A 27394-nucleotide genomic window follows, 5' to 3' on the forward strand; every position below is an offset into this window, starting at 1 on the left:
TAAATATTAATAACACAAAGTAAAACAACTATGATGGGAGTGCGTAATACACTACTTATAAGAAGGATCTAAGGGGGGAGGGGGGATTGGGGAGTTTCACTTTTAGGGATTGGGGTAAAAACTGATCTTCTGAAATTTTATATGTCCACCTGCTTTAGAAACTAAGGCAAACTGGTGTGTAAATCATCCACATAGGAGCTTAAGAATGGCTACTAGTAAAAGAAAATCAAAAGAAAACTAAATAAAATAAAGAAGGGAACCCATGGTACCCTCAAACTTTCTATTCCTCCCTCTTCTAAGCAATGCTTTGGAATCATTAACGTAACAAGGGAATGACGGAGTAGGTGGGTGTACACTCAGTTAGACTCGTCACTTGAGGTGGACGCAATGTCCAGATCAATAGATCCATTAGTGACAACAAGGCGGAGTCTTTTGGAGGGGGTGAAGGGACTGAAAGTCACATTTTTCTTCTTGCCCTCACCAGTTAATAATTTGGATTCCTGTGAGGTGAACAAGGTATTCACAGGCCCCTCTCTTACAGGCACCAGACACTCATGCGCTCCTGTAACAGAATGCCTCCTTTTCAGATTATTGTTAAACCCCAGTTCTACATATGGCTTTAAGGATAACTTAGGATCTAACTGCATTTCAACAGTGAACAGGTTGTGTGGAGCAGAAAGACGTTTTTGAGGTCTAGCACTTGCAGCTTCGTTTGTGGCTATTACACAACCATTAAAGTGTCCCTTCTGTGGTTTAAGGAGACTTTTCTTTTGTACCAGTCCTTTCTTATCCTTAAGCTGCACAGGGCTGGATCTTAATGAGAAAGCCTTACTTGCAGAAGACCTAGTCAGCGGTTTGGATGTCCCAACAATACGGCCTTGTTCCAAGGGAGCATCATGTGCAGTAGTAACCAATGGAGTTGTCTTAGCTTTTAGGCGATTGCGTGCTTGTCCAGAACATGGGCTGGGAGTACTGGTGTTGTCAGGTACTGTAACTCTGGATTTGCTCAGATTTACAGTAATATAACGTGTCAGTCCAAGCTTTTTTGGTGAAAAATTACCAGACTGCATTATGGAGGAGCCAGGATCGATGACACTTGCCGTGTTTTCAGGTACAGAAGCTGTTGGTGAAAAGTCCTCTGCTTCCTGAATTTGTATCATCATTTCTGAATGTAATCTATTCGAGTCTACTGGGGACACTAGAGCATTAGGTTGTGGATAACCCACAGAGAGAGCAACATCAAGATTTTGCCAATTGGACTCTATGGGACTTGATGCACAATTTTCTCCCAGTTGGGAGTCACCAGCAATAGTTATCTGACTTGTATCACCGCAGGTTGAGATGCTTTCACAGCGTTCCACTACAAGTTCCTTTTGTGAAGTATTGTCATTAGAAGACACGCGTGTCATAGAACAATCTTCCGGATCTCTAACCAAATCAGCGGTCCTAGCTGAGCGAGATGATTGTAATGAACCATTTTCTGGTTGCTGGACTGTGTGAGAACCTGCACCTACAATCACTTTGCCAGGACTGATATTTTGCCTTCGGAGTCTTACTATAGCTTCCTTTCCAAGTTTACAACATTGACTATCACTTTGCGTCCGTGAAACAGAAGAACTGTGACGACAATTTCTGAAGTTATGCAGGACAATCCGCACATCCTTTAGAATAGTCCCATGTGGTAATACAGGCTTCACTACCATTGGTGGCTTCGTTGTTTTATGACGTTTTGATTTATTACAAAAACTAGAGCGGGAATATGGAGATGAAGGAGACCTGAGACTTGAGGGAAAAGTGCTGTGTTTGCCATTTTTAGGGCTCTTTTTGAGGCTGATGTATGTCCTGGAAGCTTTAAGGGGAAAAAAAAAAAAAAAAAAGTACATTTTAGATACATTCTACACAAAACAAAACAGTAATAGAAGACACACAATGTTCATTACAGTGCAATAAGATATAGCAGATTTGTTGTAGAAAGTTCTGAGACTGAAACGCTATTTCAAAGGAAAAAAAGGCACAGAGCTGACCCTAGTGTAGTATGTAGAGCCAAAGTAGCAGACCAATAGGTAAGCAAACTATTTGCTGCTCACCTGGTAAGGTTGTGTGGGGCTCAACAACCAGAAGGGTACAACACGCAGTTTGGAGACCAGATGCGCAGCCGCCAAACACACGTCACGTGGACGTCCGAGCAGCAACAAACATGGACCTGCCTCCTCAGAAGAACAGGCAAAAAAGGTGCTCGCCCAAATAGATAAATTGGATATTTTATTAGGCCCGACACGTTTCGGGCTACTTGAGCCCTTTCTGAAGTGCAAAATTCACCTCTAGCCTTTCAATAGGGTTAATCAGCGTGTGCCCAATTGCTGCAGCGTCAGGTACCAGGTCTACATATAGCAGCAGGCAATATGCTCGATTGTAATAGTAGAATCCCTTTAACTTGACATGAGCATTTTGTCAGCGTGTCTTCTTTGCATAACATATTCCCTACGTAAGTAAGTTGGAACTTAAAGGGATATTATCTGGAGCAGACATGCAAGGCTACTTTTGCAATTTGAGACTGCAATATAGGTCAAGAAACACCTGTTATTAAGATAGGTGGAACCTTCATATGGCGTCAGATGCATTTATGGCATAATCTATGGCTGTGGGAGCAGGTGACAAAGAAATTGCTGTGTCCTGAATGCCTTAATTCCGTGCTTCCTTAAAAGGGAGTATGTCACCAGAAATGAGATGCCAAACCAGCTACAGTGCATTGTAGGAGACCCATAATATATTTAGATAGTCCAATAGATGCACCTTTCTTTGGAAAAGGAGTTTTTATAAACATGCAAATGAGACTCAAGTGCCAGAGCCTCCAAGGGTTTAGAATTTGGGTTTCAAATCCTTGCTGTTGCACTGGAACCTCGCTTGCTTTTTTATTTACAAAAAAACATAATGACATTTTCATGGAAATGGTGCATCTATTGTACTACAGGTATAATCGTGCGCAGTGTCCTATGCAGTGCACTGTGATATATCATGTTTCCTAGTGATAGACTTTAAAAGGGTTGTCAAAAGTAGAAAACTCGCTAAGGCCAGGACCCCAGATTCTAAAATTATTCTTCATTAATTGTATACAAGGTAAAATGTTCAATTAATCGTGACTTTGATTTGGGTCCTGGTAGCCCAGTTCTAGGTACATTCATCTTTTTTATTATATTTTTTTTTTAATTGGACAGTGATGAAAAAAACTGATTTTGGCATCTTAAAAATTTTAAAGGAAAAAAAAAATGGTTATATTTTGTGTCATTGAAGGTACAAGCAATATTGTTTTTTTAAACCTATTTTTTATAGTTTTTTTTTTTTTTATAACTTTTTTCTGTAAACACATTTATTTTACTTTTAAGTCCTATTAGGGGCTTTTTGCCATACAGTCTGCAGATACTCAGCAATACATTAACAAGCAAAATACATTGCCATAAGAAAGTACTGCAGACTTCTTCTGGCAAGGTCTGATAAGTGTACTTAGATGGCAGACAATTGCGTTTGGCACATGCCTCCAAGGGTAGAATCAAAGCTTTAATTAACATGCCGCAACAGTAGAAAGTTCGTCTTCTTCCGGCACAGGCGGTCAATTTTTAGGACTCTGGCAGTTGCAGACGGTGCATGACCACAGGCCACAAGAACATGGCAGCGGGAACGCACCGTTGGCTCTGCCCGAGGCCTAGAAGTTTGACCACCCGCGCCGGAAGAAGACGCGTGAAGAGGACATTCCTGAAGAAGATGGAGGCGGCGTTGGAGAGCTCTCTCACAGCATTGGGGACACCCCCAGTGCTGTTTAAACGCTGGGGACTGCCCCCAGTGCTGCGAGAGAACTCATTTGCATACCGACGAAAACCGGGATTTATACTGAACGGTGGCGTGGAGAAGACATATTAAGGAAGGAGAAGAATTGCCTTTCTTAAGGCTAATCCTACGTGTCAACGAGAAGAAAAAAAAATGATTTTAATGGTAGAATCCCTTTAAGTAAGCTGCAGCAATTCTTAGACAATGAAAATCCTTTCTTACTTGAGATCCGCTTTTTCTTCCTAGGAGTACCATTCTGGTTTTGCTTTTCACTTTGATGTATCAGCCTTTGCAGACGGCCATCTGTCTCTCTGAGCTGGTATTTCTCCGATGAGGTAGATTCAGAAGATTCTTGTTTTTGCAACCTAAAAGCACCCTCTCCCTTTCTAGAGAAAGAAGATTTTCAGCATTACTATTTTTATCCACTGATAATAACTGCAATAAAAGGGAATGTTTTGGTTCAAACTTTATTTTTCAACTATTCCATCTAAACGGATTTGTGTAAAAAGATTAAATTGATATATTCAGGAAGGGAAGATCAGTTGAAGAAACCTAAAATCTACTGAATGGTTTAGATACATGTAAATCCTACCTTACAGTAGGTAATGTTCTTTTCCTTTACTAAACAAAACCCACCCCACAAAGCCTCACCTCTCGCAAGTGCAGCACTCACACATCTCATTTTTCTCCCCAAAAAAACTGTCGCCATAGAAGCACGTGATTTCTTCTTCTGGTTTGATGTCCCTGAGAACTTTTACACAAGCAGTGTTTCCTTCAGTCGGAACAAACTAAACAGTGGAACAATTACATAGATTATAAGGGATATTACGAACTGAACTATTCTTGCCAGTAATAGCACATGAAACTAGCAATCCTACTACTATTACAACATCTATGCTGAAAAATGTGGTCATGAAAAGTAGACTTATTCCTTTTAGGCTAAGGCCCCACGCAGAGTTTCTCTTGTGGTTTTGTCCGTAGCACTTTTCACAGAATGTCCACAGAGTTTTCCTCTGCAGACTGTGTCAATACAGAAAACGCCAGTGTTTCCATAGGTATAATTGACAGCATTTCCGCTGAAGATACCTTTTCTGCAATGTATAGGTGGGATTAGACAGAATCCCATCCACTTTGTAGGTACTCGAAAACACCACGGCCAAATTGCAGCGTTTTCACACCGTGGGGCCTTAAGGATGCAGGGTAGTTTGGAAGTTAATATTTTACTTCATTTTTAAGCAAAAGCCAGGAGTGGATTGTGCAGAAGGTAGAAGTGTAACCACTTCCTATACATTTTCCATTCCTTTTGTAGCCACTCTTGGCTTTGGCTAAAAAAAAAAAAACGCAACAAAATCTGTAAAAAATAAAATAATAATAACAACCAGTGGAAAAACTTTCACAAACGTGTACAGTGTGAGTGGCTTAAAGATAACATGAAATATGTTGCCTTAGAACTCTACAGAAATCTGTCAGGTCATCAGTCCTCCTAAAATTTTATGAATAAATTGAAAAGCAGGCAAGCGGCATGTCTGAGCACTGTTATCTCTCATTGGGCAGTACAGGGTAACAAAATATTCTCCAGTTATTCATACATTTCTAGGAGGAATAACATCAACCAAAAAGCATACAAGTCTAAGGAAAGTGCTCCAGCATTCCTAACATATGGGGAATACAGTTATGTCATGTCCAGCCCACTGTCACTTCAAAATATTTTTTGTTAAACATGTGTAGAGAAGGGATGGAAACATTTTGCAACATACAACCCCAATTTCAAAAAAATTGGAGTATTGTGTAAAATGTAAGAGAAACGAATGCAATGATTTGGAATCTCAGATGACCATATATTATTCAGAAAATAACTTAGGTTGAACATCATGTCCTATTTTTATCTGTTTTCTATCTGTGGTCAGGCTGAAGGTACAGCAGGGGAATGGACCCCCAGTTCTCAGGTGCAGTCCATTTATCAGGTATTTATCCCTAATCTTGTGAATAGATGATACTTTTCAGCATATAACTCCTTTGCGCTGGGTTCACATCTGCGCCCCGGCCTCCGTTATGCAGGTTTCTGTTTCTTGCCTGAAACTGGGCAGGAAATGGAAACCTGCAGTCAGTTTTCAAACCCATTCATTTGGAAACTGTCTGGCCGTAAGCGCCGGTGAGCGTTTTGTGTTCTCCGCGGAGAAACAGTTTTGTTTTGTTTTTTTTTTAACCGGACACAAAGTCGGACATGCAGGACTTTGTGTCCGATTGGAAAAAAACAAAACTGTTTCACTGCGGAGAGCACAAAACGCTCCCCGGCGCTCACGGCCGGACATGGTCTGTCGGGTTTCCGTCTTCTTTCTGCAGAAGACGGAAACCAGACAGACGGAGATCAGGCGCAGATGTGAACGAGCCGTTAGGTGAAGACCCCACATTGCAGAAAAACAGCTTTTTTTTGTTGTAGATTTTTCTGCGTCTTTTAAGCCAAAATTGGCTTCAAAGGAATGGGAAAATATATAGGATGCCCAATCCCCTCCTGGTTTTGATTCTCAAAAAAAAGCGAAAAACAAAATGGCATTTTTTTTTTTCATTTTACTCAGCATTAGAGATGAGCGAACAGTGAAATGCTCGAAGTTCGATTCGAATAGCTGCTCAATACTAGACTGTTCGATCGAACATCGAACCCCATTATAGTCTATGGGGAATAAATACTCGTTTAGGGGGAAACCACTATTCGACTCAGGAGGGTCACCAAGTCCACTATGACACCCCAGGAAATGATGCCAACACCCTGGAATGCAACTGGGACAGCAGGGGAAGCATGCCTGGGGCATCTAACATGTCCAAGTCACTGTATTACGTCTGGACTCTTCCTCCTCCAGCAGAACCAGCGTTGATTGGCCGAATGCTGTACTCTGTATGGTTCAGCCAATCAACGCTGGTCAATGCATTCCCATGCCGAGATGTAGCAGTGCTGGCCGTGCGCTCAGCACTGCTACACTGGAGATGCAGCAGAGCTGAGTGTGCAGCAGGGTTCACATCTCCGGTGTAACAGTGCTGGCTGTGCGCTCAGCTCGGCTGCATCTCCGGTGTAGCAGTGCTACATCTCGGCATAGGAATGCATTGACCAGCGTTGATTGGCCGAATGCTGTACTCTGTACTAATCAACGCTGGTTCTGCCGGAGGAGGCACAGTTTAAGATCGGTCCACAGCAGTCTCCTTTCTGGTCCGATCTTAGACTCTGCCTCCTCACAGAGGAGCCTCCGGCAGAACCAGCATTGATTGGCTGAATGCTGTACTCTGTATGGCATTCGGCCAATCAACGCTGGTCAATGCATTTCTATGGGAAAAAGTCAGCTTGCGCATATCGCAAGCTGACAGGGATCCCGACCAGATAGAGCCCCAAAAAGCTATGTGAGTAACATTCCCACCTAAATAAAGGTAATCCCTAGCTAACCCTGCCTGTAGATCTATCCCTGTCTCACAGTCACATAATTCACAGTCTCATATGAACCGGATATTAAATCCACTATTCGTATAAATTGTAGGTCACCTGAATTAGCCAGCCAATTACTTTTTCTGATTTTTTTGTCGATGCCTCCGTTGTCGTAGTTCCTTTCCCACCTTCCCTGCACAGTTATTGGTGCAAAAAAAGCACCAGGGAAGGTGGGAGGGGAATCGAATTTTTAGTGAGTTTGCCACCTCGTGTTCGACTCAAATCGAACATCTCGAACAGCCTGATATCTGATCGAACATGTACTCGATCGAACGCTGTTTGCTCATCTCTACTCAGTATCTCAACTGAATTGGGGTTGTATTTTACAAGGAAGTTTTGGCAACTATTTAAAAAATAAAAGCGTCAGAAGCCTCTTTGCAACGCTCCGATGATTGCCAAGGCTAGGTGTACACAACAGAGTTTCACCAGTTAAAAACCAGTCTGTATTCACAGGATTACCAGCCTGAACAGTATGCCGGGAGCGGAACGTCTAGTAGTATAGTTATCTATGAGGCGAGGAATCCTTGCACCCAAGCAACATACTGAGATAACTATGCTGTTAGGTGTGCCTCTCCTAGCATAAAGGTCAGTCATAGGTGAAACTCAGTCGTGTGAATCTAGCCTAAAGCAAATCAGTCTTCAGAGTGTAATGAACAGTGAATATAGTGGTCCTATTAAAGACACTTATGCTCTATCCTCAGGAACGGTGTAAGTATCAGACTGCTTTACTCATTCATCTATTAATTAGAGAAGCTACAAAGTCTATCACATGAGCAACATAGACAGATCACGGTTTTCAATAGGAACTGTGCAAAGTGTCATTTTCACTGTAGTGGAATGGCAAGGAAATTGAACACTTGTAGCCGGATTCTCTGACATATTATAGTAGATGTGGGGCAGCAGCATAATATCTAGAGACCCATCTGGAGGTAGACAGGCTACTGCTGAAGTCTTTTGAGACCTTTCTAACAAAAAGGGAAAATGCAAAATTCAAGATGATAAACACTAAACAGTGTGCAGAACAGGCATAAGAAAACATACCTTGCAGTTAGGTCGGCAGTCTTAAGCACATGTAAAAGAATGAAAGGATAAATAAAGATAGGGTGGGAGGAATAAATATTACATAAGGTTTTACACAACATATCAATTTACAATAATCAGTTTCTGAATTGTGCAAATCAATAAAGCTTTTATAGATGATAGATAAGAGAGAAGGGGCCCCTCAGCAATTCAATCTTTCCTCTACTTGCTAATCCTTGGCTGTCATAACCTACAGATAGTCCAACTCGGAGGAGGGGCGGCTCTTCATGGAAAACTATGGGAGTTATGAAAAGAGCAAAGCACTACTGGCCGGGCGGGTACAGGGCAACCCTTCTTTTTGAACTGTAAGGAAAGTGACATAGCTAGGAGTGACGGACTGGTGGTGGCAAGCAGTGCATTCTCCCAACAAAGGAGAGTCCCAGACCTGCACAGATCAGATATTTATAGCATCAGTTGAGATCACTGGATACGGTTAGTGAGCCAATTCTACTGTTCTGACTCCTATACAGATCATTTGCATTTAGTGACCCTTATAACATTGTGTATAGATTCTGCTGACAGTATGATACACTGTAAAAGCCTCTAGAAGTCACTTATGGAAGACTGCCCAATTGGGATAAATGGGGTATTCTGACCCATTTAACAGACTTCTAGCTACCACAGTAGCCAAACAGTACAATGAAGAAGTGGCTGCATACATCCCTACAAGTAGAGCTTGTCTCTCTAACTCCCACAGGTCCCCTCTCCTTTGTGTATGGTTCAAATCACTAGAAGAGGCTGTCAATGACCAACATGGGAGCTAAAATAGTAAAAGAATCAAGACTTGCAACTGGTGGTGGAAGACTGTTGAGACATCTACAAATGCATGGTAGAAAAACAAAGCTCTAACCCATCCAGGTAAGTATACAATAGTAGGAGTGGTTACACTTTCCGTATATGATGAAATTGTTGTCAAGGCAGAGTTAAGAATTCATCAGGATACATGTACATATGGTACAAGACCCTCAATTTTTAATTGTTTATTTTAAAAGATGGTCCATTGCCCTTGTGAAGAGACAAAGAAAAGGAGGACAGACAAGGGCACAGGAACATGGTACATGGGAGTGAAGGACTTGTTTAGTTAAGCATTCAGCCATCAGTGACTTCATAAATGATACAGGTGACTGCCATCTACACATTAAAGCACAACCACGTACCATGATTAATGAATGCTGCAGGACCCAGCCAAAGCTGAGCACATCTCTTTCTGGTAGAGTACATAACACTAAAGTCATTTTCACCAAACCGAAGGAGGCTCTCATCAGCTTTAGTAAGCTCAGCTATGCAGCCTACAAGCAATGCAATTTTTTCATTCTTTACCCTGGAGAGAGAAAAACCATAAATAAATAAAATAATTGGAAACATACAAGAGGCACTATATACATGGACCAGTCATTGCATGGGCTTTTTTTTTTCTTCTTTCAAACATGAATGTCTATGGATCTATTTATCTGTCTTAGGCCTGATTCACATCTGCATTCGGTATTCCATTCAGGGAGTCCACTAGGGGACCCCCAAACGGAATAACAAATGCATTAAAGAGCGGTTAGCAGAGAAACCACGCGGACCCCATAGACTATAATGGGATCCGTGTGTTTTCCACACGAATCATGCAGAAAGAAAAGTACTTCAAGCAGCACTTCTCTATCCACATGATTCGTACGGACACCACATGGAAAACACACAGACCCCATTATAGTATATGGGGTCCGTGCCAACTGCTTTTTAGGTGTTCAGGAGGGTCTCCAAGCAGACTCCCTAAGCGGAATACCGAACGCAGATGTGAACTGAGCCTTAAAATAACATAAAAAACAAAACCCAAAACACTGACATGCTCCACATGCTGACACATATAGTCATGCGAATAGACCCATAGACATTTATGGGTTATAAATTACCATTACATGGCCATTATTTACCATCATATGAATTAGCCCCTTCTAGGAAACAACATGGCCGTTTTTTTCCACTAACGTTAGGTCTGTGAAAAGTAGCACTTTCAGGGCAACCCTTGCCACTTTCCCAAAAAGCAGCAGGACCATCAGGCCTTCCAGTTTAATTATGGAGTAAACAATGCAGAAAATCAATGCCAACTTTGAGCTGGCATAGATTTTCCTCCAGGTACACAACCTGGTGGATAGTGCACCTCATCATATATGGGCACCTCCTGCCAGGGCGGGGCTTATCAAGACTGGCGTTCATAAATCTGGTCCAATGTGTTTTATATACATGTATTTTATTTATAAATGTAGTAGTTGCCACCGGTAGGAGGAGGAAGACTCACTACCAGCTGGTACAATGAAAGAATGAACTGCTTCAATTGAAAACACTGGTATTTCAGCTTTTAAATAGGGATATCTCTATTTATTTTTGTTACAGCTACAACTGTGATCTTGGTAGCATACAAAAGCTAAGGCTCTCAGCTTTCATATACTGTAACACCAGAACCACTGCTATAGCTCCACATACAGGCAAAACAATGTGCATGGATTTTTCCTGGAAAACACAGTGTTGCTAGAAAGAACTTTAGAGTGAGTTTTCTATTAGAAGGAAGTTAGATAGGTTAGTAAGGTATATTAAGCAATAGAAAGAAAAAAAGTCATATTATTTTATATATTATTATATTATAGTACTAAAATAAGCTTATCTGTCATGCCAAAAGAGAAGTATAACTTGTTAATTCACAGCTTACATACCAGGGTTTTGTAGCAACAACTTTGGCTCCATTTGTTTCCAGGGAGTACCGATTGCAAGGAAGAATCATGAAGCCACTTTCTGGTAGGAACATTCGCAGATAACGGAAAATCTACAAGCAACCCAAAAAAGAGGAGTATAGATTTACCTTACATGTATGGAATGATAGCTTTGCATCATTCAATCCTACAGGACTACTGGAGATAACCCAACGCTATACTTTTCCTTTCAGCAGTCCCATACAAATGAATAGAACAGCAGAACGCAGGTGGCGCACGCACGCACGTGACTGCTGCTCCATTCAATGGGGATCTTGGTTTATTTTGAGGAACAACCCCTTTTAAAAGAAATGCATCATTATTTTTTCTATCTGTCCATTAAAACCACATAGTGAAACATTTTTTTCTAATCTATGTTGTTTGTGGACTGTAGAGTTTTTTGTACAACATTATGGGGGCTGCCATCTTGACCAAGTTTGTGCTCTACTCATTAAGAGCATACAGTGTTATGCTTTATAACATAGTCATGGGCACAGGCAGCAATAATCTGGGGTCAGCTCACTAAAGTCTATGGGAGTTTTCTAGGCATGCTCTGTGCAAGGAAGGGGTAGTAGATAAGCTGTGACATCATCGATTGTCAGTAGTGGATGCAATGATTATGCAGTACTATGTGTCGTCATACTGTAAAGCCATCTGTCTTGTGTGTGATGTAAATGACTGCTGCAGGGAAAATCCTTACAAACTGACAGAATGTTTATTAAGCTCAGTGGACAGAGTTCAGTATATATTACTTTTTTTTATGTAGATTGTAAGCCCCATATAGGACTCACAATGTACCTTTTTTTCCCTCCTATCAGTATATCTTTTGTAGAATGGGAGGAAATCCACGCAAACACAGGGAGAACATACAAATTCCTTGCAGATGTTGTTCCTGGCAGGATTCAAACCCAAGACTCCAGCACTGCAAGGCTACAGTGCTAACCACTGAGCCACTATGCTGCCCCCTATATTACTTTTTTAAATTAATTATTGATAGTGACACGGATAATCAAAAATTCTTTAAAAAATGTTTGATATAAAAATTTTCTTGTGACGTGTTCTCGTTAAACTTTGCATCATAATTTAGAGATCAGTAAGGGTGCAAAGCAACTTAATTTTCAAAACTATCACCAATTTCAATACACAAATTAATGCAAACATGGACAAAGACTTTTGATACAGTCCATGAGCACAACACTCACATGTGCCTTTAGCATGGGTTCCTGCTGCGAGGTTCTGAATTTGAGGTAATAGTTAGCTCCAGTTATGAGCGAATGGAACGCGGTCTCCAAGTCTCTCTTCTTTCGGAATGTATGAAGTGCTTCCCTCAAGTGATGCTGTCTCCTTATCGATGGCAAGGGACTGCAAAACCAAGACACTTTTAAACAAACACCATTAAATATATCAGTTTAGTTTACCCATTTCCACCTGTATCATTAATCCAGCAAATCAAATCCAATCCACCTAAAATTATCCCCTTCATCCTGACATAAAAGGGGTTTGGCTCTGCTTTAAAAAAACAAAACAAAACACAACAACAGAGTTTACGACTGTACTTTAGTTAACAGTGTAGAAGCTTAGTTTTACACTCAAAAAAGTGGAGAGAAGAAATGTTTAGACCACCACTGGCACCTTTCTTTGCTATGTGCTTTAGGCCTAAAGATAATGTTGTTTAGGGTTTTAACCCATTGAGGACACAGCAGTTTTTCATTTTTCCAAGAGCCATTACAATTTTTTTTTAGTAATTGTAGAAATGATGTTTCCCTTGATGATCAGTATGATCACAGAGATATCAAAATGACACAGGTTTACTGCAATCACAATTAACTGTACCAAAAATCAGGCCATTTACCAAACTATTGCCTTAGCAAATATTAAAGAGGACCTTTCACCACTTTTGGGCACATGCAGAGTTATATACTGCCAGAAAGCCAACAGTGCGCTGATTTCAGCGCACTGTCGGCTTTCCCGATCTGTGCCCGTGTAAAGAGCTTACGGTGCCGGTACCGTAGCTCTTCTATGGTCAGAAGGGCGTTTCTGACCATTAGCCAGAGACGTCCTTCTGCCTCGCGGCGCCTATCGCGCTGTACTGTGGAGCGGGGAGGAACTCCCCCCTCCCGCTCCTGATAATACTCGTCTATGGACGAGCTGTGCGAGCAGAGGGAGGGGGCGTTCCTCCCCGCTCCACAGCACAGCGCGATTGGCGCCGCGAGGCAGAAGGACGTCTCTGGCTAATGGTCAGAAACGCCCTTCTGACCATAGAGCACTACGGTACCGGCACCGTAAGCTCTTTACACCGGGCACAGATCGGGAAAGCCGACAGTGCGCTGAAATCAGCGCACTGTCGGCTTTCTGGCAGTATATAACACTGCATGTGCCCAAAAGTGGTGAAAGGTCCTCTTTAATTATATATATATATATATATATATATATATATATATATATATATAATTTGATGGAGATAAGTATATATGCATAATCTCTATCTATGGCAGATGCAGCAGTCTATGAATTACTGTATGTGTCAGGAACACAAGAGCTGTATATGTACTGGTTTACTCAGCATGACCTCAAGGATCTGTGAGCTAAATACTGCAGACTGACTGGGTTGGTAGTTTGCTACAAGGCTATTTAACTCTGAATAGCAGAAGGAATCTGTCCAGGAAGGGAATTAAGAGTAATTTTCTCACTTTATATTGAATTTGTCTTGCTGGATACAGGGTTTGTATAAACAAAGAGGTACATTAAAATTAAGTTGTTGTTTTTTTTTTTGTTAAAGCCCACAAACATGTACTGTATATATAATCATGTATGTATGTATTTTACCAAAATAAACTATTAGCTCTAAATCAAGAAGATGATGGAAACTAGCTGAACAAACAACGTACCTAACGTTCATTTTGTGTGTTCTGAATCCCAGGTATGGATCGAGTACCAAGCTAGTCGCCAGGTCATCATTTTCACAGAGTTCCTGTGCAGTCAGTCTGTTAGAACCCATGGTACTATTGAGCTTTGGATCATGCTGTAAATATCTGGTAAGAATAAAGATAACAAGGTTACAGGCAAGGGAAAAAAACAAAACCAAAAAAAAACCCAGACATCTCTGCTAATATGAAAAGTCCAAATCCAAACAGTTTTTTCTTGCCATTAGTCCTTCAGGATTGCACTGAATTGTGTTCCCCCGTCCCCCCATATGCAACAATATTGTGATTCTCCACTGACACCTAAGAGCCAGTTTACAGTAACTAATGCTCAAGAACCAACAATTTAGGGGCCACACGGTGGCTCAGTGGTTAGCACTGCAGCCTTGCAGCACTGGGTCCTGGTGTTCAAATCCCACCAACGGCAAAAAACCATCTGCAAGGAGTTTGTATGTTCTCCCCGTGTTTGCATGGATTTCCATCCCATATTCCAAAAAAGACATACTGATAGGGAAAAATGTACATTGTGAGCTCTATGTGGGGCTCACAATCTACATAAAAAAAAAAAAAAAAAAAACAACAATTTATCACATCTGTCAATGTCACACTCATCTGGCTGATGAAAAGTCTCTGGCAACAAATGTGAGTACACCCCTAATGAAAATTCACAAATTATGCTCAATTAGCCAGTTTACCTCCCGGTGTCATGTGACTTGTTAGGTCTCACACATGAATAGGAAGCAGAGGTCTTAAATTTGGTATTATCACTCTCACACTTTCTCATACTGTTCAACATTGCTAAAGAAACTGAGGGTAAAGGTGCTTGGACAGGCCAAGCATGTCTCCAGACCTAAACCCTATTGAGCACCTATGGCGCCTTCTCAAACGGAAGGAAGAGGAGCACAAGGTCTCTAACATCCATCAGCTCTATGATGCCGGCATGGAGGAGTAGAAGAAGATTCCAGTAGCAACCTGTGATGGTTAAGTGCCCAATAGGGTTAAGGTAGTCTTGGAAAACAAGGGTGGCCACACAAAATATTGACACTTTGGGCATTTGTCCATTTTCACTTAGGCATGTACTCACTTTTATTGCCAAGGGTTTAGATATTAATGGCTGTGTGTTGAGAGATTTTGATGGCGCACCAAATGTACACTTTTATACAAGCTGTAGAGTGTCATGTCTTCAGTAGTGTCCTATGAAAATATATAATGAAATAACTACAAAAATCTGAGGGTTTACTAACTTTTGTGGTATATTGTACACACACACACACACACACACACACACACACACACACACACACACACACACACACAGAAAGCATCCATCTCTTAAAACTCTAGGGTGCTCATTACACCGAGCACCCACCACATCTCATTACAAAGAGCTCATTAAACCAGTAGTAGGATGGGTTAAATAAACAATTATATTTGATGCAGAGTTTCATTCCCGTAGAAATAGCTGTAGTGTACCATATATTTGCATGCATGCAACATCCTCTGTGCATAACACCATATTTTATGATGTAAGCCAAATGTAGTCAAATTGTGGTCCTGCAGCTAAATCATGCAAGGTTCAGAACGCAGGGAGAAAAAAAAACAAAAAACCTAATTGTACATCCATACCTGCCTTGTGTTGCAAATTCCATTAAAAATACCAGGGTTTCCAACAAAAAATAAAAAAAAAGTTAATATTATAGTCACTGGAGTCTGGGATGGCACAGTTTCAACCCATCTTTTAACAAGTCAGGCCAAGATCACACAAACATAAGTTTTTATATGAATAGCCCAACATATTACCGTGTAAAGTGAACCAGTCACTTGAAAAACGCAGAACAGAGTAGGAGGAGCTGGACAGGTATCTATCACATTGTGGGAAAGGTTCAGTATAGCTTGTCATTTATTTATAACTCCTCTGTTTCTATGTTGAGACATCAAGGGAAGGTCATACTTAGTGACTGGTAGTTTTCCCTCTATGACTGTGCACACACAGATAACTGTCAATCACTGATAGGACCACCCACTTGACTTCTGAGCACAGAAAGAGAAGCGGAATAAATCCCTCACCTACTGTACCTTATACATAGTAATCCGGTCCCCTTTCCTACATGTACCAGGTTAGTCATATAGTTAGTTGTGCGCTTACTGTACTTGTACTATGCAATGTGAACCCCTTTCACAAATGTACAGCCCATGGAAGTAATGGCGCTATATAAGACACACACTCAAACTTTCCTAATATAACTATCAATCTGCTCAGATTCTACGGCCCTATAACATGAAGTCCACAGATTAGACTGCATTGTCTATATGATAGGCTCCCTTCAAGTGAGAATAGAGAAGAAGGGAGAACTGAATGTATTTTGTGTGGTGTGTACAGGATCTTAGTTGCTGCTAGGGAGAATGTTTATCCATGTCTAGACAGAGTTTTGCACATGTAAATCAGGTCAGACCAGGTGCAGAGAGAGCACATTTATAGTAAAAACAGAAATAGATCTCTGCAGAGGGAATGAACACTACTCCCTAAGGGGTTAATTTTTCCCATTCTTCCCTCCACTGGGGATTGTGTCAGTCAGCAAAAGTAATAAATAAAAATAAACATCCAATCCAAAGCTCAATGCACCCATGTAAACACATCTGCATGTTCAGTAGTGCAACAGTACAATAAATAATAATAAGTCACACTCCCCTGTCCCTGGTGCTCCAGTGTCCACCCAGGGTGGTCCGCCCCTGCTTCTCCAGTGTTTTCTTGAAGTGAAACTGCTTGCTGGCTGTGAAGTCCCAGATCCCTTTCTCTAAAGCCACCGATTGGCCTCAGTGGTCATGTGACTAAAAAGGCCAATCAGCAACCTAAGGAAAGGATCAGGGATGTCACAGGTACTGTCCAATCAGCGGCCTTGATAGTCATGTGCAGCTGGGACTTCCACCAGAAGACAAAAGACCAGCAGAACCGGACTACCAAGAAAAGGAGTATATGATTCCTCCCCCTACCCCACCTACCCTGGCCAATTTAAAAAAAAAATAAATAAATAAATTTGCCCAGAAAACCCCTTCAAAGTTGTTGCCCCAAATAGTAAACTCAGCAGAACCTTGCGCCCACACTACATTCAAACTAAGCGCAGGCAAGCTTTAATCTGACCCTGGATGAATCATTTAGGTGACATGGGAACTTTACCAATAACTAAGACCACACCACTAAAGATCGCCCTTTGACTTCTGCTCTAAAGTTAGTGAAAGTATTCGCATTGCGACCTCTTGAGTGCCACAACTAGAACTTAAAGACAAACATTGCCGAACCTTTTTGTGATTATAATCTGCGGTACAGTAGACATTGAAATGAGACTATTCACAGAGAAAGACCTGCAGGATGATCTTAGTTTTATATCTGATCTTGGGAAAGGAAGACAATTTACTTTTTTAATATTGTTCCCAACAATGTAACAAAGAGATTTGAGAAATTGATATTCATCCTGCATAAAAATGTGCAACCGTTACCATTTCCCTCAACAGTTTTCAATAGTGGCAACAGTGGGCAGGGTATAGTGGGAGTGAATACACTATGGCACAAACTGATGCCTGCACATAGGAGGTGTTGATCCAATGGATGGGCAAAAGTTCCAGACTGACTAAGAGCCATGCCCCTCTATGCGACAGAGCTTGTTAGTCCAGGGCATTTTATTGTAAGAATGGTGTATGAAAGGTCGGTATCAATAAGTTCTGAGCTGTAGTAAACACCTAGGGACGGCCCTATGGGCAGCAGAGCCTAATAAGCACATAGGAACAATGAGCGCTACAGAAGAAATGCCAACGGTGCTGGAATCAGTGGAGCAGCACCTATTGAAGGTGGCAACAGGTCCTCATTAACTAGTGGCAAAAACATGCACACGAACCTTCATAAATTTGCCACAAAACAGTCAGAAAGGCGATTAGTGAGTGATTTAGACGTTTTCCTCAGCATCATCTGTCACTCAGCAATCCCTAGAAGACTTTTAATCTCCCCTAGTCCCCTGCCAAGTTCAGCCTGTATCCAGTAGATATAATTACCACTGCAGTCAGCGATTAGAGTCACAGACGTCAGCTTCATAGCCTGGGCGCCTCTCCCCAACTAAGGGATGCATAATACATCCCTCTGTAATTAAAGGGGCTGTGTATCCAGACAGAGCCTCTATCAGATTCCTCGGGGCAGTCACTTCCACATATACTCCTAACCCCTGATGATATGAACACACTGGTGTTCCCACATAGTACCGCCAACCAGAGACTAGATTGAGGACCTTTGTTCACTGCATGGCCCCAGATCACCTCACAGCTATTGACATTTTTTCCGCTGCAAAAAAGTACCCAATAATTTTAGTACCTGCATGTCCAAACAGTGCAGTACAAAAGTGGCCATAGCAAGGGTCCAATGTCCTGGGTTTGCCATCAGGTTAAGGATCACGCTAGTGCCTGAGCATGCCGAGTATTTATGTATATTAAGCCACACCACTAACCAGCCTTTGATCCCACCAAATCCCTTTGTGCCCCTACACAACAATAGTGCCCTCCTCTGTGTAACACACAGTGATTAATTCTTCAATCATTACTCGTATAGCACCAACATATCCGGCAGCACTTCACAGACATAGTAATCACTCACTGTCCTAAGTAGCACAATCTAAGTACCTTACAGCCGTAAGGTAGTACTGTACCCACCCAAATAGCCCTAAAACATACAAACTTCTTGCAGAGGTTGCCCATGACCCCAGTACTGCAGGGCATTGGTGCTTGTTTGGGAGAAAGACTAATATCCTGACCACTGTACCTCTAGTGACAGATCACAGTAATTGCCAAGGCTGGAGTCAAAATAAATAAATATAAGAATAATTCTGATTTTTAAATACTCATGACATATTATACAATTATTCACAGTGTAATTAGTTGCAAATTTACTTTATGGAAATGATTTACAAACCTGGATGACGCTAGGGTCAAAGTAGCATCACCTTTTTGTTATTCTGGTCCTCTGGAGAAGACTGACTGGGTACACACAAAGCCCAGCAGACCCTATTGACTATTATGAGGTCCTTCACTTGTCCACTGCTTAAAAACAAACTGGTGGGAGAAAGTCCTCTGTGTAGGACTTTTCTGTTTGCTGACTTCAGGCAGACAATCCAACAAAGTCTCCAATAGAGACTCAGACACTGAAATAAGCCTTGCAGAGGGGGCTGGGCTTACTATCTGACATACTTATCATATGGTTACATTTTAAAGTTAGTGTATTTAACATAGTAAGCAATTTTATAAAGTGATGGCATATCGGGACGGAACACCGCCACTTCATGACTGGTGAGAATCAGTCCTTTAGGATCCCAATTAATTCAGTGGGTCCTAAACTTACTAGCACTCTCTCAACTACTTCTTCTCCTTTCTGCTAAGGGATAGGCGCTGTAGTGGAGTGGCTGCTCCTGTACGAGCGAGCAGGGATGGCACATCTGATGTCTGGTCACGTAGGTAGCCAAGCTCACAGGATAGTGGATGGGCTCGGGAGGCAGGAGATAGGACTCTAGAGTGGGTCTCGGGACCAGGTTTTGCCATGTTGTGGTGGGAGGTAGCAGGTCACTTGTCCTGGATGGTAGGGAACTACAGTATTCCTATTCTCAGTATCTGTGACTTCATGTGACATGACCTTATAGTGCTGGAGGCGATGACTGTAACTAGGGCTTATTTTTGGAGTAGGGATTATATTTCAAGCCTACTCCAAAATCAATATAGGGCTTATTTTTGGAGAAACAGAAAATACACCAAATTGTCTTCTGGATTCCTCCCATTTTACAAAAACACATTATTGAGAACATTTATTCCGAGTATGCCCCGAATAACCGTTTATTTTGGCCTTCAGAACAAGACATACTTTTTGTCTTCTGAGAGCCATATTTTTATTTTCCATTGACGAACCCTAGATTTTGCTGAGAAAAGTGTGTTTAAAGGGAATTAGATTTTAATAAACATGATTAAAAAAAACCAAAAAAAAACAAAACAATTTTTTATTTAAAAGAAAAAAATAAATTCTTAATTTTTTTTGTGTGTTATGTTGTTCACCAAAAAATATATATATGCATTCAACTACTTCATCACATTTTATTTTTTGGGAGAGGAGATTGATATTTTAGTGAGTTTTTGTATTTTGTTTCTCTCAAGGCTAAGGCCCCACTTTGCAGAAATGCAGCTTTTTTTGTTGCAGATTTTGCTGTGGTTTTTTGAGCCAAAGCCAGGAGTGGATTGAGCATAAGGGAGAAGTATAAGAACTTCTTATATTTTCTCCATACCTTTTGTAGCCATCGTTGGGTTTGGCTCAAAAAACTGCAGAAAAAAAAAAAAAAAAAAAAGCTGCGTTTCCGCAACATGGGGCCTCAGCCTAAAGGAGCTTTCTAATCTCCTTCTCTTACCAGTTTGCCTGCTCTCACTGGGAGCCTTCACACGGAGTTACACTGCGCTCATTCTGAACGTAAAAACACGTTCAGAATGAGCTCGTAAAAAGCAGCTCCCATTGACTTGAATGCCGGCATACATGCGCTACCCATTGAAATCAATAGGAGGCCTTTTTTGGTACTTTTCCCTTATCAGACCAGCATCGCAGTTCAGCATCTGTATCGGGACATGCTGAACTGCTGACTACTGGCCCGATGCTGGCTGGCACTGGAGCGGTGTATAAAGGAGCAGCGGATCACAGGATGCCAGAGAGGGGCGTCCAGACCCTGCCCTCACTCGCGGTGCGGAGAGGATGGTGGAGCCCGGCCTAGTGTGCCACCGTGACAGATGCTGTGTGCGTGTCACTGCAGCCACAGCATCAGGGAGTGATCAGTTAGTTGTGTTTCACAGTCCCTACAAAGTGGATAAGATACTAGAGAGTCCTATCCACACACTGCAGAAAAATACCTACAGTAGAAATGCAGCGATTCCCAAAACAGTCATTTTTGTAAATCGCAGCATGTCAGTTATACTTACAGAAATGTCGACAGATTTCCTATTACCGTAGGTATAATTGAAGCAAACAGTCAGAGGAAAACTGCAGACTTCCTGTTAAAAGCGCTGAGGAAAAACCGTAATGTGTTTCTGCCGTGGTTTTTCTCGCAGAGCTTTTTTGCCATGGCCTCCTTGTATATGCAGAAGGAATTTCTGTAACTCAATGAGGAGAGTTTCTCAGTGTGTGCCTTCACTCAAATGGTGCATGGAACAGATTTTTTTTATGTGTGCGACAAATGTCACATATAAAAATACTTCATACATATATACAAGTCACTAAATTGTGATGGTGAAAAAATAGCAGAATGCCTACAGTGGCAGCACCGTGAGTCATTCTATTCTACCAAATCTAATTCACACATGTAGAACCTGCAAGGAAACTGACATTCCACATGGATTATATATGTGTGCAACACGTCAATTCAGGTTACAGATTTACCTTGAAGATTTCACCCTTTGAAATGCACAGGCTTAAACACACCATGTAAAACAAGGAATTTTAATGCAAATTCCAAGGTGAATCTACAACATATTTTCTGATTTGTATCATGTACCTTAAATGCTCAACAGTTTCTCACAATAAAGCTTTGTTCACACATCTATTTTACAAAAGTATGTGCTAAAAAAGACAAGGTCCTATTCATCTAACCTTTTTTGTTGCATGCTAACTAAAATGTATAGTAGTTTGTATGTGATGTCTGCTTTTCAGACGCTACTTGAATTACATTAAAAAAACAACAACCCACAGCTGTTTTTGTAAGGGTCGGTTCATTCATGCTACTGTTATCAATGTTCATTACGCTCGTTCATCATAGGATGAGCACAATGGACATTAAATGACCATAACAGATGGAGCCCATTGACTGACTACATTTATAACCACATGATGAAAGCTTTCTTTTGTCACGTTCTTTACTTTTGTGACATAAGAAAAGGTCCTGCACATCAGCCTTTTTCTTTCTGTTCCATAAGTAAACATACATGACCAGAGGAAGTTGCCGCCATATTATTTACATTACAGTCGTACTGGGGACTCCTCCTGCATCCATCATGCTAATACAGTTAATGTTCCTTCCTTTCATCCTATGACGTATTGAGAGCAACGGACGTTTGTAACAGTAGTGTGAACATCTTCCGACAGCCTCACAGACCATAAAAAGAAAACAACAGATGTGCAAATTTATGCATTACAGGTTTCTGCAAGTAGGCTGGGGAAGAACAAGAAAAAAAAAAAAAAGTTTCTATCAGGTCTGACCTGGGGGCTCGTTCCGACAGAAGTCCGGGCTGTATGTGATTGCTAAGGCCAACCAGAGGCCTAAGGAAAGACAAGTCACTCACATAGGTCACCTGTGTCTTCCCTTCTCTGAGTGTGGGGAGGACTTCCACCAGAAGAAGCCCCCAGACAAAAGGGGACAGGCAAGTATAATTTTTTTTTCTTCTTCATACTTCCTGGCCTTCTTGCAAAAACCTGTAACTCCTGGACAACCCCTTTAAATTAAATAGATGAAAGTGCAGTGTTTTGAATACCATTAATCTATGAAAAGATGGATGTGTGAATAGGGCCCAACACACTGAATAGGAAACTGCATCGCAATTCATTTTCCTAGACATATGGGGGGAGGAGGATTAACACACACAAACCCCACATGTATACTTTGTCTCTGTTCCAGCTCTGACACTGTGACAAGCACACAGAGTAACCCAGTAACCTGTGCAGCAGACACCTGGGAGCAGCCTGACTATGTGCACTCCACACCAATAATACACATGATCTGGAAGAGACATTGCTAGTATATCCGAGTCATTATCAGGGGCTCAAGCACTTCCTGTCAGATAACAAGGAACAATAGGCTGCATGGTAAATAGAGAGCACTAGCTGATCCTTATCTATGGAATGAGACTGATGTGGAACTACAAGCCGCAGCAGGACAAGCCAATGTGCGCCTGCTCCAGCCCCTACGTGTGCAGGATGAAATGTAGCGCGGCCCGGTAGCAGCCACTTCCCGTGCACTGCTGGAGCCCTGCAAGCAGGAAACCCCTTCACGGCCGTGCCCGGCAGCTCATGTTTCCGCTCCCAGAATCCTTTGCAAGGCGGGCTTTTATCCTGACCTGACCCAGCGAGGTGTACAACCCGGTGTGGGGCACAGGAGATAACCGCTGGTCCTCCCTCCTCATAAGACAACCTTACCGAGCCTGTGTGTCCGCTTTAGGGTCCTCCACCCGTAATTCACTCTCCCGCTTCCGCCCTTCTCTGCAGCCTCCGCCTCTTCTTTTTTCTTAGTAGTAAGTCCTGCCTACTATAGAGGGGCCGCGCTCTTCACTGGGACATGGCGCCTGACCTCTTTTTTCTGATAGGCTGTAGTGGATGTCAAGTCAAGCAGTCTTAGGTTTTTATTGGTCAGAGTTTCTGTCAGTGACTGGTTGAGCTGCAGAGCTCCGCCCACTCGCTGCGTGACGTTGTCTGATGGTAGTACTCGTGGTGCGGCGGTGGTTGCCCCGGGAACTGCCCGGTGTTCTGTTTACCTGTTGCACGGTGCTGTTGTTTCATTTGCTTTGTAGATGGATATGAGATAATTATCATTAGCACTCCCCTTTTTTTGTGGAAACAACGTAGAAATACAGCAGGACGTTAGTTGTATTAGGACAGATTAGGATGTACAATGGCCATTCTTATATTCTGTAAAATGAATAGTTTGAAAGACACATTACTGGGCTACATTCACACTAGCGTTCGGGTCTTCACTGTTTAGGGCCGTATGGGAACCCAAAAGACAGAGACCTTGTCCGCGTAAAAAGCCTGATACCTGCAGAAACCCATGGAGCCCATAGACTATAATGAGGCAGGTTTCCGGAAGTTTTATACTGAAACTGACGAAGAGAAAAGTTCTTGCAGGACAATTCTCTCCACCGATTTTAAGCAGAGTCTCGTACAAAGACTCCGACACAGATGTGAATACAGCCTTACTAAGTTCACACCCGCGCTGGATGTCTGGTCAGATCCAATTTAAATTGCTCCACGCTTAAAATTTTTCTACATTGATTTTGGTTATAGAAATGGAAATCCAACAGACCCTTTTATAGTCACCAGGATCTCTTGGATTTCATTTGTGTTTGCTATTTGTGCTGATCCTCCAACGGACAGGTGAATGTGGTGGGGGTAACGAGTAGAGATGAGCGAGTACTGTTCGGATCAGCCGATCCGAACAGCACGCTCGCATAGAAATGAATGGACGTAGCCAGCACGCGGGGGGTTAAGCGGCCGGCCGACGTCAATGTGGAAGTACCAGGTGCATCCATTCATTTCTATGGAGCGTGCTGTTCGGATTGGCTGATCTGAACAGTACTCGCTCATCTCTAGTAACGAGCAAAGACTGGTCCCCCAGCAAATTTTTGACTTGGGAGTTCCCCCACATGGCATAGTGCCTCCATCCTGGTCCCCTCACAGTATAACATCTCATTTAAACACACTATATTGTCTCACAGAGGCTCCTCAACACAGTATATTGTTCCACCATGGCCCCTGCATACAGTATTGTTTCCCATAGTGGCCCCTGCACACAGTATTATGCCCCATAGTGGCCCCTGCACACAGTATTATGCCCCATAGTGGCCCATGCACACAGTATTATGCCCCATAGTGGACCCTGCACACAGTATTATGCCCCATAGTGGCCCCTCACATAGTATTATGCCCCATTGTGGCCCCTGCACACAGTATTATGTCCCATAGTGGCCCCTGTACACAGTATTATGTTCCATAGTGGCCCCAGTACACACTATTATGCCCCATAGTGGCCCCTGCACACAGTATTATGCCCCATAGTGGCCCCTGCACATAGTGTTATGCCCCATAGTGGCCCCTGCACACAGTGTTATGTCCCATAGTGGCCCCTGAACACAGTATTATGTCACATAGTGGCCTCTGCACACATTATTATGCCCCATAGTGGACACTTCACACAGTATTATGCCCCATAATGAACAATTAGTATACTCCGTGGAGGTGACAAACATAAAAAACACTGTTACATTTCCCTGGCTCTGGCTCATTCCCAACTTTTTGCCTTGATTTCGGCCCCCTTCAATGTTGGTACAGATGTCACATGAGACAGGCCGGCGTCACTACACATAATGACTCCGGCCTGGCCCATGTGATGTCTGGGACGTCACCAAATAGGCATGAAGACTGCTGGAGAGCAGAAGAGGTAAGTAACACTGTTTTTTATGTTCCCTCACCTCCCCTGGGTCTCCATTCATTATATTCCAGGGTCTGAAAAAAAAACAACGTATAATAATAGCAGTGTTTGTTGGGGATCGCAGGCTCGCATCCTCATTTACCGATCCCTACTCCTGCTCACAGTCGCCTATTTAAAAAAATAAAAAAGTATCAGGGGCCTGCCGGGCTTCCTAATGTCCTGGGCCCTGTGGTAGCAAATATCGCTGCTACCTCGGTATTTAATCCACTGTGTGAATGTATTCTTAGACCCCATGCACATGACCAAGTTTGCAAGAGAATGATCTTGGATGACTTTCAAAGTGATATCTGAGTGCATTGTATTAAAGGGATCCTAACATTAAAACTCATTTTTTTCTAGATAACACGTCGGAATAGCCTTTAGAAAGGCTATTCGTCTCCTACTTTTAGAAGTGATCTCTGCCGCGCCATTCGTTAGAAATACCGGTTTTTACCGGTATGCTAATTAGTTCTCTCGCAGCGATGGGGGTGTCCCCCAGTGCTGGAAATACGATGGGGGCGTCCCCACTGCTGCTCAAAACCCGGCACCAGTGACGCCTCTATCTTCTGCTGGATCCTCCCCTTCATTCTTCATCTTTCTTCGGCTTCACGTCGGACACCTGGCAGTATGCTCTGTTCGGCAAAGACTTCGAGGAACGTACTGCGCATGCGCGCAATTGCGGCGTCGGCACTATATCCGCGGGCATGCGCAGTCGGCTCTACTAGTGTCCCACTGGCAGAGCCAACTGTGCAGGCGTCCGAAGTGTAGACGAAGAAGGAAGGGGAGAATCCAGCAGAAGATAGCCGCGTCGCTAGAGCCAGTTTTCGAGCAGCAGTGGGGACACCCCCATCGCATTTCCAGTGCTGGGGGACGCCCCCATCGCTGCAAGAGAACTAATTAGCATACCGGTAAAAACCGGTATTTCTAACGAACGGCGCGGCGGAGATCACTTCTAAAGGTAAATGACGGCCGTAAATTACGGATGTCTTTTCCTATAGAACTCTATGTAAACGTTTTATGACGGCCGTAAAAGACACACAAATTACACACAAATGACGCCTGGCATTACTCTGTGTGAATGGAGCCTAAAGGCTATTCCGACGTGTTATCTAGAAAAAAAAGAGTTTTAATTGTAGAATCCCTTTAAGCATTCACGTCTATGGGTACTTTGGATTCATTCCGTTCTGATGACAAGGATGAAAATGGTCAGTTGGAGGCCAGGGCCCCACATTGTGAAAACGCAGCAATAGCATTTCAATTAAACTTATGGAAATGCTGGGATTTTCCATAGAGAAAGAAAGTCAACAGAGAAAATCTCTGGAATTTCTGTGAAAACGCTTCAGAAGAACAGGTCATGTGTTTCCGCCGCGTTCTTTTCCGCAGCATTTTTTAGTTGCGGCTTGCTATGTGGGGGCCTTAGCATGAATCAGTAAAGATCCTCTGATTCAATAAAAAGCTAGTGATTGCATTCCTATGAAGGTAAACATGTAGCAAACTATGCATTTAGTTATTTATACAGCATTAATAATTGTATAATATAATTAAAAATAATTATTTTATTCCAAAGTGGGAGTCTGTATGTAGTATTTATTTCATTATCCATATCCCTATATTCCCCTCCTGGTTTATTATCTTTTGTGGTATTCCCTGTAGCTGTATGTCCTCTGCTGTGATTATGTTGTCATTTTATGTATTATTTATTCTAATAAACATTATTTTATGCTGTCTATCTGTGGGCATACGTTTTTTTGTATATTATTGTGTTACATGCACCTCACATTCTGTATACTGTGTTGGGTATTAGCCCTTTATAGAAATTTCTTGAAGTTTTCAGGATGGAAAAGTCACATGGTGGAATTTGATTTCGAGCCGACTATTAGCCCCTTGCAAACAACCGTATGAATGGTCAGTGTGCTATACAGGTTTTTATCTATAGGTATGATGGAAGTAGAAAAAACCTCTGCGGACTTTCTGTGAAAAGCGCTATGGGAAAAACTACAATTTGTTGCCGCCAAGGTTTTTCCCACAGCGCTTTTTTTTGCTGCGGCTAGCTCTGTGGGGCCTAAGCCTTAGATTCCTGAAGCAGATATTTTCTACTTGATCAAATACCTCTGTGTGAATATCCTTTAA

At 42.2% G+C, this 27394-nt stretch overlaps 1 protein-coding gene across 1 annotated transcript; it reads right to left on the minus strand.

Annotated features, from left to right (window-relative positions):
• On the minus strand, window positions 1-23301 carry KMT5C (lysine methyltransferase 5C). Its single transcript, XM_075280131.1, has 9 exons — window positions 23218-23301; window positions 13995-14138; window positions 12309-12468; window positions 11071-11180; window positions 9532-9695; window positions 8336-8355; window positions 4474-4610; window positions 4045-4208; window positions 1-1849 (listed from the first exon to the last, which is right to left on the minus strand). The coding sequence occupies exons 2-9, from the start codon at window positions 14102-14104 to the stop codon at window positions 357-359; spliced, it is 2358 nt and encodes a 785-aa protein (XP_075136232.1). The 5' UTR covers window positions 14105-14138; window positions 23218-23301; the 3' UTR covers window positions 1-356.
• Window positions 23302-27394: the final 4093 nt, after the last annotated feature.

The sequence above is a fragment of the Leptodactylus fuscus genome, chromosome 6 (assembly GCF_031893055.1).
Source record: "Leptodactylus fuscus isolate aLepFus1 chromosome 6, aLepFus1.hap2, whole genome shotgun sequence".
Classification (NCBI taxonomy): domain Eukaryota; kingdom Metazoa; phylum Chordata; class Amphibia; order Anura; family Leptodactylidae; genus Leptodactylus; species Leptodactylus fuscus.

Excerpts from the sequence above, each read along its gene's own strand:
- KMT5C (XM_075280131.1), bottom strand. The coding sequence starts at position 14,104 with ATGGGTTCTAACAGACTGACTGCACAGGAACTCTGTGAAAATGATGAC. Across the intron at positions 4,209-4,473 it reads GAGTGCTGCACTTGCGAGAG|AAAGGGAGAGGGTGCTTTTA; the intron begins GTGAGGCTTTGT and ends TTCTTTCTCTAG. Across the intron at positions 1,850-4,044 it reads GAAGAAAAAGCGGATCTCAA|CTTCCAGGACATACATCAGC; the intron begins GTAAGAAAGGAT and ends TTCCCCTTAAAG.